Below are 12,169 nucleotides of genomic sequence, written 5' to 3' on the forward strand. Positions count from 1 at the left end.
ACACACATATAGCTCTAAAAGTTAAAAGGGCTACAGAGTAGTTTTTTCGACAAACTTATAAAGACATGTCTGCATTGGAAGGCAACTCAGGCTAAAGACATATAAAACCTTGATTTTTATTCCATGTACTTTTAAAAATACTGCTAGTTGCACATTTGCTGCCAAGTACCTAATTACCTTTAAAAATCTAGCTCTGCACTGCTGAAGCTCTTGAGTGATCGAGGTATCAACATCACTCATCATTATGGAGCTAATTTTAATGATGAAAGCATTGCTAAAAGTTATTTTAAAATTCATTTTTACTTAATTTCTTTAGAGATGATTTGTTTGAGTACCTGAGACACAGTAACTAATCACTGACGGTTTTCTCTGCAAATATAAAATAGATTTATGTGCCCTCCCAGTAGGAACAAGAATTCCATCACCTCCTCCTGAATTTCCGAGCTATCGAATATTTGATGAGTGCTTAGGGAATCAGTATTGTGCCTTTTCAAAGCAGTAATCAAGGAATGAAGTATTCTCTGCCATAATGAATCTACTGCAGGACTAAAAGATGAATATTTCAAATGCAAAAGCAATATGTTTGTTTTGAACACTTTCAAGTTTGGCTTTAATAAAGCAAGTAGTGAAGTATGCAATGAATTATATTGTTAGATGGTTAAAACAGAGCTGTGCAATATGTCTGAATGCATTTAATCCAAGTAACTACTCATTTTAAATGTGACTTATAAATATGTATTACATGTATGATGAACGGATGACTCGGGAACCGTGAGAGACCTGGGCCTTGCCTTCCACCCCTGGTTTGCTTCAAAGCTAGCTCAGCCTGACAATTAACCAAGGCCCAGAGCCAGAACATCATTAACTCCAAGCTGAATCTTACGTGGGCTGAAATGAAACACGAGCACCAACTATTCAAGTTAGGATCATTTAAATCAAGCCTGAGGTGCCTGGCTGGGCTGGGACCTGCTGCAAGTGTTCCAGCAGCTGGTGGAACTCATTTAGGAGGCTCATTTAGGATTGCCACAAAACAGGGCCCCTCAGCTGGGTCCATCACTATCCTTCCTGCAAGCCCAGGAGCCTTTCCTGCCAGCCAAGAGGGTGCTGGCAGCAGGAGGTGATGGACTTGTCAATTTGAACATCTCCTACCAGTACCAGCTTCCCTCTGAGAAACACCAAATCACTGCAACACTGAAAGGAATGGCCATGATGTGTCCTCCTGAAAACCCTGTCAGAAGGCAAGGTCTCATTAGTCATGGCATTCTCTCCTTTGTCTCCAGGGGATTTTGATTTTTGCTACAACTACAACTGAGTTCTCTTTAACAACAAAGAAAATCCAGCTAGAGATTTCAGGCCAGCTCATCTCATTTGCAAATTGACAATACCTGCTATAGGGTGCCCACAGTGCTATTTTGTGTGAGACCCTCCCTGTGTCTATCCACAATGAGATACAGAGATGAGCAGTTACAGCAGCTTGTATTTGTAAGAATTGTTTCTTAGTTTTGTAAATTTTTTTTGTCAGATCAACTAACCAGCAGCACACAAACAGAAATAGCATTTATCAACAGAGCTTAAAATGAAAGTAATGAGAAAAGCACAGCTTTAATTACAGCAAAATTCCAAGTGCTTCAATTATCCAAGTTCACAACCAATGTACTTTACCTGGAAATTGCCCCTGAAATAATGAATTCAATAAGGAGAATTCTTGTATACTCCAAGTTAAATTATTTAAAAAGGAAGAAAGAGGGTACTTAATTATTTAATGTTTCACCAATAATTATATAGTTCAGTATAATGTTCACTCACTGGAGAACCTGATTTTCAAAGGAACATTTATGAACATCAGTCAAACAAAAAACACCTGCCAGACTATAAACTCAGCCAGTGTTATGCACATTCATTCCAACACAGCACGACCACATTAGCAAAAATCCAAGTCTTAATGGCAAATGTTTCCAATAATTTATGTTAAAATATTTACAGAGAAAAGCATGCATGATACAGTTTTCTAATGCATTTATAAAAAAAACAGTATGACCTCTCTGCTAAGATTTTTAAAAGCTGTGTTTTAGGTAAATGAGTTCAAGATGGGACCAAAGCTCTGGAAAATAGAAAGCTGTAGTACTTGAACAACATAAGCTGCCAATCAAAATGTGACCATGGACATCTTAGGGACATTTCATTCAAAAGTCACTAGGGATCAATTTTAAAAGACAGCTTTAAATTAGCTGCCTGAAATACTAGCCATGGCAAGTTTATCTGCATGGAGTCCTGGGGAGCAAGGCTCAGGGAACAGCAAGTATTTCTCAAGAAAAAGCTTTTCCCAAGTCATAGATCACCAAGCCCAGCACATGATATGCAGCTGAGGGGGCCAAAACAGCACCTTGGTCAAACACAGTAGGGATCTGCAAAAGGATCATCATCATCCATTAATAACCCTGTGTACAACAATTCAAGCCCTGTGGGACTAGTTCTGGAAAGTCCTCATGATGGCCAAAAGAGCAGCTGTCACACTGGTGTCCCTAAAGTTTATTTACAGGTGCCAGAACTCAGCACGTGCCCTTCTAGACTGGGGCCTCCGGGCTTTACAAATCTTCCTCGACTGTTCCCTGTCTTGGAGCAAAGCTGTCCAGAAGGAAAACCTGATACACTCATGAGTTTAACAACACAACACTGATTTCTCATTTCAACCCAAAAAAAAAAAGGAAAATATGCCAAAACCCCCAAATCATTTCCTTGCAGCCACAAAACAGGTCATCCCTGGGTCACTTTGCCAAAGAATTACCTTGACCCCACTCTCTGGAAAAGATCAGAGGGTGTTCATCAGTAATGGCCTCGGATTTCAGAGCTCCCAGAGCAGAGGAGCCCAGCTGCACAAACGCTCAGATTTTACAGCCTCATGTCCTGCAGCCAGCAGGGCTGGAAATGATGAGTAGTGTAGATTTCTGCTTCCCTGAGGGGACTACAACACTCAGTTGGGGTCTTGAAAAGCCTGAGGTCTCTGACAATCAAAGATGGGGTTTTTAACAGCATAACACACTATTTTAAGTTATTTTAATGGCTCCCTTGGAATTGTGCAAAGAGAGACTTACAGCAAGTGCAGCGCTAGGCTTTGCAGGTGGGGAATACCAAACACAGTCCCACCACAATTTTAAGATCCTATTAAAAAAAAAAGGATTTAGGGAATACAGCGATGTGACATGGAGCAGTGTGATGTGGCTGATGTGAAGCCCATCAGGGTAATTTAGGAGTTAAATTCCAGAGAGATGATGCCACAACACGTGGTGCACACCATGGCACAAACCCACGCTCCTTCTGACATGGCACACACACCAAACCCACCATTCACTGTGGTATGAACCAGCCTTTGGCTGCTCTGCTTCTGAACTTCTGTCTTGTATGGCCAAATTCAACTTGCCCAAAGTTTCCTGTAGTACATTGAGATTAAGAAGTCTGGGGAATCATCATCATGCCATGCCACTGTAAATTATCACGGCTCCACCAATTTTGCCCTAATATGAAATGCCACAGAACTGCTCAGAATCAAACAGTGATGAATTTAACATGCCTCCTTCCACTATCCTGATGTCAGCAGAGTTACAGCAATTTATGCAATACAAGGATCTGTCCTTTCCTCCTTATCAAAGCATTTGATCAAAATTAGTGTCATGCAAAAAGACAACCTTACTTAATTTGAGCAGCAGAGTCAGGCTTGTCACTCTAACATCATAAGAAAAAGGGAGGTATTTACATATGAGTACTTGCATATTCCTTTTTATCTGGCTTCACAAAGATAACAGCAAGATCACTTTCTTCCTCAGTAAAAACTAGTGTGAAACCTCACAAAGGATCAGCATTTTCCTTGCTCTTCCCTCCCATCTTTCCTCTCTTCTGAAAAGCAAGACCCCAAGACATTTCAAATCTTCATTAGCTACTTCTGTGCCTGTGACAGTCTGGTGGTGTGCAGTGGCTCCAGCTCCCTCGCTTCAATTCACCCTCAAGGTAAGAGCCTGTTTCTGATGTGAGGTGACAAGGGGCTCACACTGGTGAATGCCACTGCCACAGGTGACACTCCCATCACCAGCAGAGCTCCCTGCCCCACGCAGAGCATGCGGAGCCACAAATGAGCTCACCCAGCAGCCCCAGATCTGCATCTCTCAGGATGCATTTCAAACAAGTGGATGCATAAATTCACTCATTTGGAAATCTGGTCTGTTCAAGAACTTGCTACTATGACAATTTAGAAGAAGCTGCTACAGATAAGATTGATGAAACGTATTGATTAATTTTCTCTCAAGCTACATTTGAATTTTAAGTTTTTCCTAAACAAAACCAGTTGGTGTTGGTTTGTTAGTATTCCAGGGACTGCAGCAATGTGCTTCAGCAGCAAAGGAAGTTCCATGATAAATGTGTTCTCCAGTCTGCATCTGTAGAGTAGCTATAAAGTCAGAACAATCCAGGCAAAATTTTTCATTATGTTTTTAAATATACTTATTTACATTTTAAATCACACATAGACAATATGAAATATCTTTCACTTAGACAGGTGGGAACAAGAAAACAGATGCATCCATTAAGCTTGAAATAATTCAATGAATTAGATAGTACTCAGTGAACACTTTGGTTTATGGATATAGTCTTTGTTTTAACTTACTTGAAAAAACACGGCCATGGCTCCTACCACCCTGTTTTCTAGAACTGCTGTTCCAAAACTGTCAAAGTCATCAGGATTGTAGAAGTAAATCTGCATCTGCAAAAATTAAAACCAACAACAGAATCACATTAGTGTTACAGATTCATACAGCTTTCACATGATGTAATGCATTCACATTGTATGTAAACCCAGTGTTATGAACCTGAGATAAAGGAATTCTGCTGAACAATTGTTTAACCAGCATCTTGATTAATAGCATGACTGCCCTGCTGGGACAGTAAGCAGGGAACAGAGTTGGTGCAATGCATTTTAATACCAAATCCAAAGGTAAACAGTATGGCCAGCCTGTTCAGATGTTCAACTTTGTGCTTTGTGCCAGCATCTCTTCATTTCTTTGCACATTGAAGGCTCATCTCCTGCTCTGCTAAATGTGCTAAACATATTTATCTCAAAATCCATAGAGAATTTTGAAAAGGATTTCGATGTTTAGAGTTATTCCTTTACTCCTAAAGTAATTTGTAAGATAAAAGTCTGTCTCCATAGCAATGCATTTTTATGAGCCTCTGTTATTCAGGTCTATCAGTTAAGGTCACACTTCTCCCTGTCTTCAGTTAAATTTCATGACTTTTATTTCCAAAGCGTTAGTACTCTGCAAAAAGCATGAGAAAAAAACAGATATATTGATGTAATTTTTTAATGAATAATAAATATGAATAATTACACAAACCCCAAGTAAGAGCAGGTGAGAACAATGATTACCCCAAACTAGCAAGTGTTAGAGTTACACAAATAGAAGAGGATGAAGAACAGCTTCCTGTATGCCTTCTGCTGATAAATAATCCCACTCCACTACACACATGCCATGGGTAAGGACCTGTGGGTGCTCGTGCTCTCAATTTCCAGGGAGGTTCTTGTTCCACTTCCCACAGTAGCTGAGCTCCCACTTCTGCCAGTTCTCTGAACACACTGCTGCTTCTCCAGTAGTTGTTCAACCCCTCCATTCCAAAAGAAGCCCCTAGTGTTAGTCCATCTCTATCAGCCATGATTTGATTGTTTGGGTTTTTCCAAAATAGTGCTGCACGACACATCCTACTATATTCACAAATGCACTATTTTCCCCATATTTTGTATATGCCAAGAGAGATTATACCCTTTTATCTTGCACAGGTACATTCCTATTCACATTTACTGATCCCCAGGTTTCTGACTGTATATACTGTCTGTAGTGGATGGGTGCTTTGCCAGTATTATAGAGTTAAAAAAACATCACCACACAGGGAAAGGCCAACATGAAGGTCAGAGCATTCAGAGGTAGAGGTACTTTTTTCAGCAGAAGGAAGACCACACTCTAAATAGCCCACAAAGAAATGAAAAAAATTGGCACTCACACTAGATTCATAAAATTTGAAAGCAATTTTCTTCCCCTTCTATGGCCTTCCTATTCCCAGCATACTCATAGCACACACACAGATGCTGACAGTATCTCACAAAGGTGGCAGTGCCTCCAGATTCTGACAACTTGTGCATTGAACAAATGCAGAGCAGGGTACCAGCCATTCATTGATGTAGAAATTAGAAACAGTTTGTTTCAGGAAAAATTGCTTAAACTTCAGTTTAGCCAGCACAGACCAAACCTGGCAAAACACTCACAAACTACATTTTGCTCCTCTTTAAAATAAAGTCTAAAATTATCTATACCTTACATAAAACATTTCACAATATATTCCTCACAGGAGTTTATGAAGAAAAGCATCACTGAGTGAGTTCAGCATATGCCAAAATCATTTTGGATCAATTTTGCTCACGGCATTTTAAGGAAATTAATTTTTACAATGCACTCTTGCATACCAGTGCAAAGGGCTTTGGTAAAAGAGTTTTTCATTCAGATCCCTCGTCTAAGCAGTTTAATCTCACAGCCTAATCAAGAACCACACTCTGCCTTGATTACCATACACATTGGAGCATTTTACCACTGCTCCCTGGTGTTTTTCCAGAGAGCGTGGCTGCTCTCTCTGCATCCATCACGTCAAGGGGAACTGTCCTGTATGAAAAATTATTGTCATCTGTCATGCAGTAACTTCCTTATGTGCTCATACAGCTAGAAGGAACATTTTAGGAATACAATGTCTGAGGAGTTGCTATTATATAATTTACACACACATACCCTGCAAAAACAATGGTAAAAAGACAGTAAAGTTACACCCTCAAAGCCTCATGGTTCAGGCTGCTCATAAAACCACACCTGGACACCACTGAGCATTAGCATTATGGCAATTTTCTAATTATGTGATCACATATTGTTCTCTTCCATAATACAGCCTCATCAGTTTTCCCCAATTTACAATAAAATGCAAATGTATCCAATGTATTTTTGTTCTTTTATTCATAATATACATAATATTGAATGCATTTATCAGTAGATAGTTAATTTAATATTTTCTATGGGTGGGATAAGGTTCTTTATGTACAAAGTGGGAATAAGACAGTTAACTGTAAAATTAATTTCACCGCATACTTAAGTGGCCTAAACATGCTAGAAAATTTTCATTATTACTCCTTATTATATAATTAGTGTATACAATATATGGGGCACTTTGCATATAAATGACTTCTACTGTCTCTGCCTGGGATGTAAAAGGCAGCAGCACAGAATGCAACAAAGAGGCTTTTAAGCTAGAGAAAATTTGGATCGTATTATAATATGCTATTTGTGAAATGCAGAATGGAGAATGACCCAAGCTTACACAACCAACCTGATTTATGGCACTGACTGATTTCAGCCCCATACAACAGCATTTTTGCACATTTTTGCATGTGTTTCCACAACAAAATTACAAAATTTCAAGGCTGAGAATCCTACAGTAAAGCCTGAAATGCCCTTTGTAGTGTGACAGTACCTGTGTGCAGTCAGAACTCTGCTCCACACATCCCTGCTGACTGTGCTCCACAGAGCCTTCCCCGTGGCACAGGGCCAGGAGGGCATGAGAGTCCTGCTCTCTATGGCACAATAGATGAGATTTAACAAGGCTTTCACATCCAGCCCCATTACCACTAACAAGGCTGGGAAAGGCTTACATGGCCTTCCTTAATCTCTGATGTGCAATTGCATTTACCTTGTAAAGAGGTATCATAAAAACCATGTGCGTCCAAGCAACTTGAAATTTTCAGTATTTTGGTAAAGCCAAGCTGAGACAAACCATCCCTAGTGAAACAAAGGTACTTTTCCTGCAGGAAGACACTCTCCATCCTAAAAAGCTAACACGAATACTACTGCAGCTTTACCAAGGCAAGGAGAAGGCAAGAGCTTGCTTTTAATGGGAAAACCTCATGCTTTGACACTCTTCAAGCTATAAAAGAATTGTTTTCAAACTTGAGAGAGATTTGCTGTACAGCACAGATTTAAGCCTGAAAAAATATCACTGAGGGCAAAATCTTCAGACTGTTACAAGTGCCTTAAAACAGAGGATTAGGGAGAAAGCCCTCACTCTGCCATAACCCAGGAGATAATCACCGGTCACCCTGAGAAAACACGTCATGTTTTCCAGTCTCTGCTGTCCAGGAAGATCCACTGGCCAACCATTACAGTTTCCAGCTCTGTCTCTTCCCAGCCTAGAACACTCAGACAAGTGAATACACCCTGGACATCCAACATGTGGGTGACTCTCCAGCCTGGAGAGCCTTTGCCTCCAAGCTCCTACCCCTCCACCATGCCCTAGGGGCAGGAAATTGCCTCCTCCTCAGGACATCCCTGCAGGAACACCTTCCTTCAACCGTGTTCTTTCAGCCTCTACAGAAATCTGGTGTTACCCAGACTCGGCAAAACGTCTGCGCTTAGATTTTGATGGCATCAGCCAGCCAAACTGGGCTGCCACCTCACTGATGTTGTCAGGACAGGCTGTCCAAAATGTGTGCATTACTGAGAAATACTGCCCACCAGAGACCAGTTCTGATTTTATTAAGTGCAATTGCCTCTGAATGACTAAACCCTCATTATGAAAAGTCACTGGCTTGCAAGAGCTGAGCCTGCTTCCAATGAATGGCCTCCCCTCGCCACCCATCCACAAATAAAAGGCTCTGTTTCTCTGCTTGGCATGACAGGCATCCAGACAGAAATCACCATTCCCGTGCATGACATCTCTTTGCTGTCATTACCCCACTACAAAGACAGAAAGTTTACATCCAACACAGACTGTCATGGCCAAACTCATTCAGCACTTATGAGAGAAAAGCCACAATGAGCATTTGATAGATCCCAGAAGATGTGAGTGAGTTCAAAGCAATTCTAAGAGACTGGGAACCAAGCAAGTACATTTTCCATAGACAGATGCCAAGTATTTTAAAAATAAATAATTGAGACTTTTAAATTGGGCTGCTATCACCCTGTGCAACCTCCTACAGCAGATTTCTCTTTAGATTAAAAAATGAACAAAGGCTCATTGTGCTGTCACAGATGTGGAGTACAGAATATTCAATAGAATCAGGAATTCTGGTGCAAGGGAAAGGATCACCAGAATTATCTTTCTGCTCATTTCCTTCCAGCAATCCAAGGACTACAGTGCAATTTAAAGCATGGTAAAAAAGCATAAAAAAATAAAAGGTTTTATAGACCAGCCAAATTTTTTATGAATTAGGCAGCAGAACAGAGAGGGAGCAGTGATGTGGATTATTATGTACTGCTTTGGAGACTGAGAGTATTTTCAGAAGAGCACAACAGCCAGGCAACACAGGTAGAAAGCAACTCTTTGCAGAGTGGTGAAACAAAAATTTTGAAATGTTTGCTTCAAATGATGGAGTTAAACACTGAATATAGTAATTCTTAATTAGTGTCTTTGCTACTTACATTGTAAGAATAAATTATTCTCAGACACTTTTACAACTGGATTTAAAACCTTTTGCACAAAAATTAATTCTCTGCTAAGATTATGAATCATACATGATTTTTCTTAATTGAAAGCTTGCATGTAACTTACTTTTACTTTAAATATGTGCATAGATTTCCAGTGAACTGGATGATGTGATCCATTTGGCTAGAATAAAAATTTTCTACAGACATAATGTAATCTTCACTGCAGCACTAAAAATTCAAAATAACTGTCCTGCAGTCTGTGTGTTTACTGGAGTGTGAGATGTACACTGGGGCAATAAAATCTAATGTTTGATTTCTCATTATATTCTCTTTAAAAAAATCCATGAAACTTATCATTTATAACATATTCAAAATCTGCTTAGGAAAGGCAGGGGAAGAGTGAATCGTGATGTTTTCCAGTTCTCCTACCAGAGCTTGAAGTAATAACACAGAGTATATTGCATTCTTTTGAAAAGATAAAGTTGAACAGGAGCAGATAATGGCATGTTTTTCCTGCCTAGTCTATTATTCATCAGTGAATTTTTAACTATAGTTAGGCAGGTAGAGAGATGTATCTTGAATGTCATAACTTGGTATTCTACAGTGCCTAAAAGTGTGCTGGGTAAAATTGCAAAACAAAGAGTCAGACAGGGACTTTGTCCCAATGTAATTGCAACTTGATAATGAATACAATGCTAGGCTGAAAAAAAATGAAAGGAGCTGAAACACAGGAAGAGCAAGATCATGCAAGTGAAGTACCAGAATTTAACTCAATTTAGACGTTCATATCCCTCAGAAGCATGGTAAATTTCCCTTTCATCTTCTTTAACAGTAAGCATGAATTCTTGCTTTGTTGTCTCCAAACAATGCAGCAGGTGTACCTATGCTATAAATTGAGACAAAGGAATTTCAAGAGTCTTTTTAAACCTGAAGGGTGGTAATTGTTGCACCTTCTGCCCATAAGTCTGCACAGCATTTAAACTTGTGAGTGGTCCAGCGACAGTTCAGTAGAACAGGGAGAAAACCCAGTGCTCCTGGGATCACCCTGGGCTCCCATGCATTGTTGGATCACAGCTACATCACTCAGTGTCTTAAGTCCTGAATGTTAAGAGAGAAGAACCTTGCCAAGACAGAAAATTCCCGGATTTCTACCGCCAGAAATAAACACCCCTCAGGCCTGCTCCCATCCCTAACACGAAAATCCATCTTGTGGGCACACAGTGAGTCATTACACAAGGAAGGCCCATTTGATGCTAAGAAGCTGCATGTTGCATTCATTTGTATTACCCTAATATGAAAATAACGGTGTCAGTGTTTATGCTTTCCATAACGCGAAACTTTTTTGCAATTGCTTTGTACTCCGAGTAACAGCCATATGATTCACCATGAAATGAAGTCTGGAAAATCGTTTTGGATAAATGGAACTATAAATTCAATAGAATTTCCATGACAACATAGATTGCAACACTCCACCACAAGTGAAATGCTATAAATCATTCAAAACCAACAAAAAAAAGCAGCAGTAAGTCTTCTCTTTCACAATGCACAAGACCCTTGAATTATAAAGCTGTGGTTATTACCTCCCAGTGCAATGTCTCTTGTTTCTGATCCTCCTTCCTCTGCGTTACAAGTGTTGTTTCATATTTGACCTCCTTCCAAACACAGGAGATTATAACATTAACACTTTAATACTGAGACATAAGCAAGAACTGAAGCATAACGAGCAGGAGGCTTTTTTGAACCTTTCTTTCTCATCTCCTAAAAATGCTCAAAATGTCTTCATCCTGTGGTAATTATACCTGTGTATCCAGATATATCACAGCATCTTGTTAGACACACAAATTTAGGAGGCTCTTTTTCTGGAAATGTGGGTGGTAACTGGTGCAATAGGGTGCTCAGTCAGCTTGTGAAAGGGATGTGAACCACATGTCCAAGGGATGGAAGAGATCCAAGGAGAGGAGGTAAAAATAAAAAAAGGCTAAAAGATTCCCCCACACACTATTGCTCATTTCTACCCTTCCATCAGAGGATTCCTGACAAATGGTATTTCACTTCAAGTCCAAGGAACTGGAATGATGTGATTCCAGGAGAACCTTCACTGCAATTTTAAAATCACTGTGGCTCTTGCCTTCATGCCTGGAAGAAAAACTTAGAAAATGCAAAGCTCTTTCCTTCTTGAAAAGATTAAGAAGCCCATGAAAGCAAGGAGAGAGGAAAAGTTCAGTATTCTGGTTTGGTTTTTTGGGGTTTTTTTGTGTAGAAGTAGGAATATTTCTTAAATATCAAGTCTTTTGGTAATTTGAGAAGTGGCAACTTATTAGCCCTTGGACTGCAAAGGCTACTAGAGAGTATCTGCTATCTTGCATTGATCACTGCCCTTTTCTGGGCCTTGGTTCCTCATGTGGTCATTGCCTATCCCTTCTTTAAGCAGAAGTTTTATAAAAAAGTTTGAAAATTTTGAAATTAATGGGAAGAATGACACACAATTGAAAACCATGTGAAATTAAGTGCCACATGGAGTATTGTTGGAGGAAAACACTTTGAGGTTGCTGTTCATTTGCTTGATATTTCAATAAGGAAGAGTCACACAGGTACCTCAAGGAGAGAGTCTATTGCCTCCTTAATACTGCTACCAACTTCAACCAGCTCATAACAGACAGGAGAAGATG

General features: G+C 39.8%; 1 protein-coding gene across 1 annotated transcript in view; it reads right to left on the bottom strand.

Moving 5' to 3' along the window:
- PTPRG (protein tyrosine phosphatase receptor type G) overlaps window positions 1-12,169 on the bottom strand; it is a 394,212-nt gene that overhangs the window by 131,510 nt on the left and 250,533 nt on the right. Inside the window, exon 5 of the mRNA XM_066557786.1 lies at window positions 4,655-4,750. Coding sequence (XP_066413883.1) covers window positions 4,655-4,750 — 96 coding nt within the window. The remainder of the gene's footprint in view (window positions 1-4,654; window positions 4,751-12,169) is intronic.

Source organism: Molothrus aeneus, chromosome 12 (genome assembly GCF_037042795.1).
Source record: "Molothrus aeneus isolate 106 chromosome 12, BPBGC_Maene_1.0, whole genome shotgun sequence".
NCBI lineage: Eukaryota > Metazoa > Chordata > Aves > Passeriformes > Icteridae > Molothrus > Molothrus aeneus.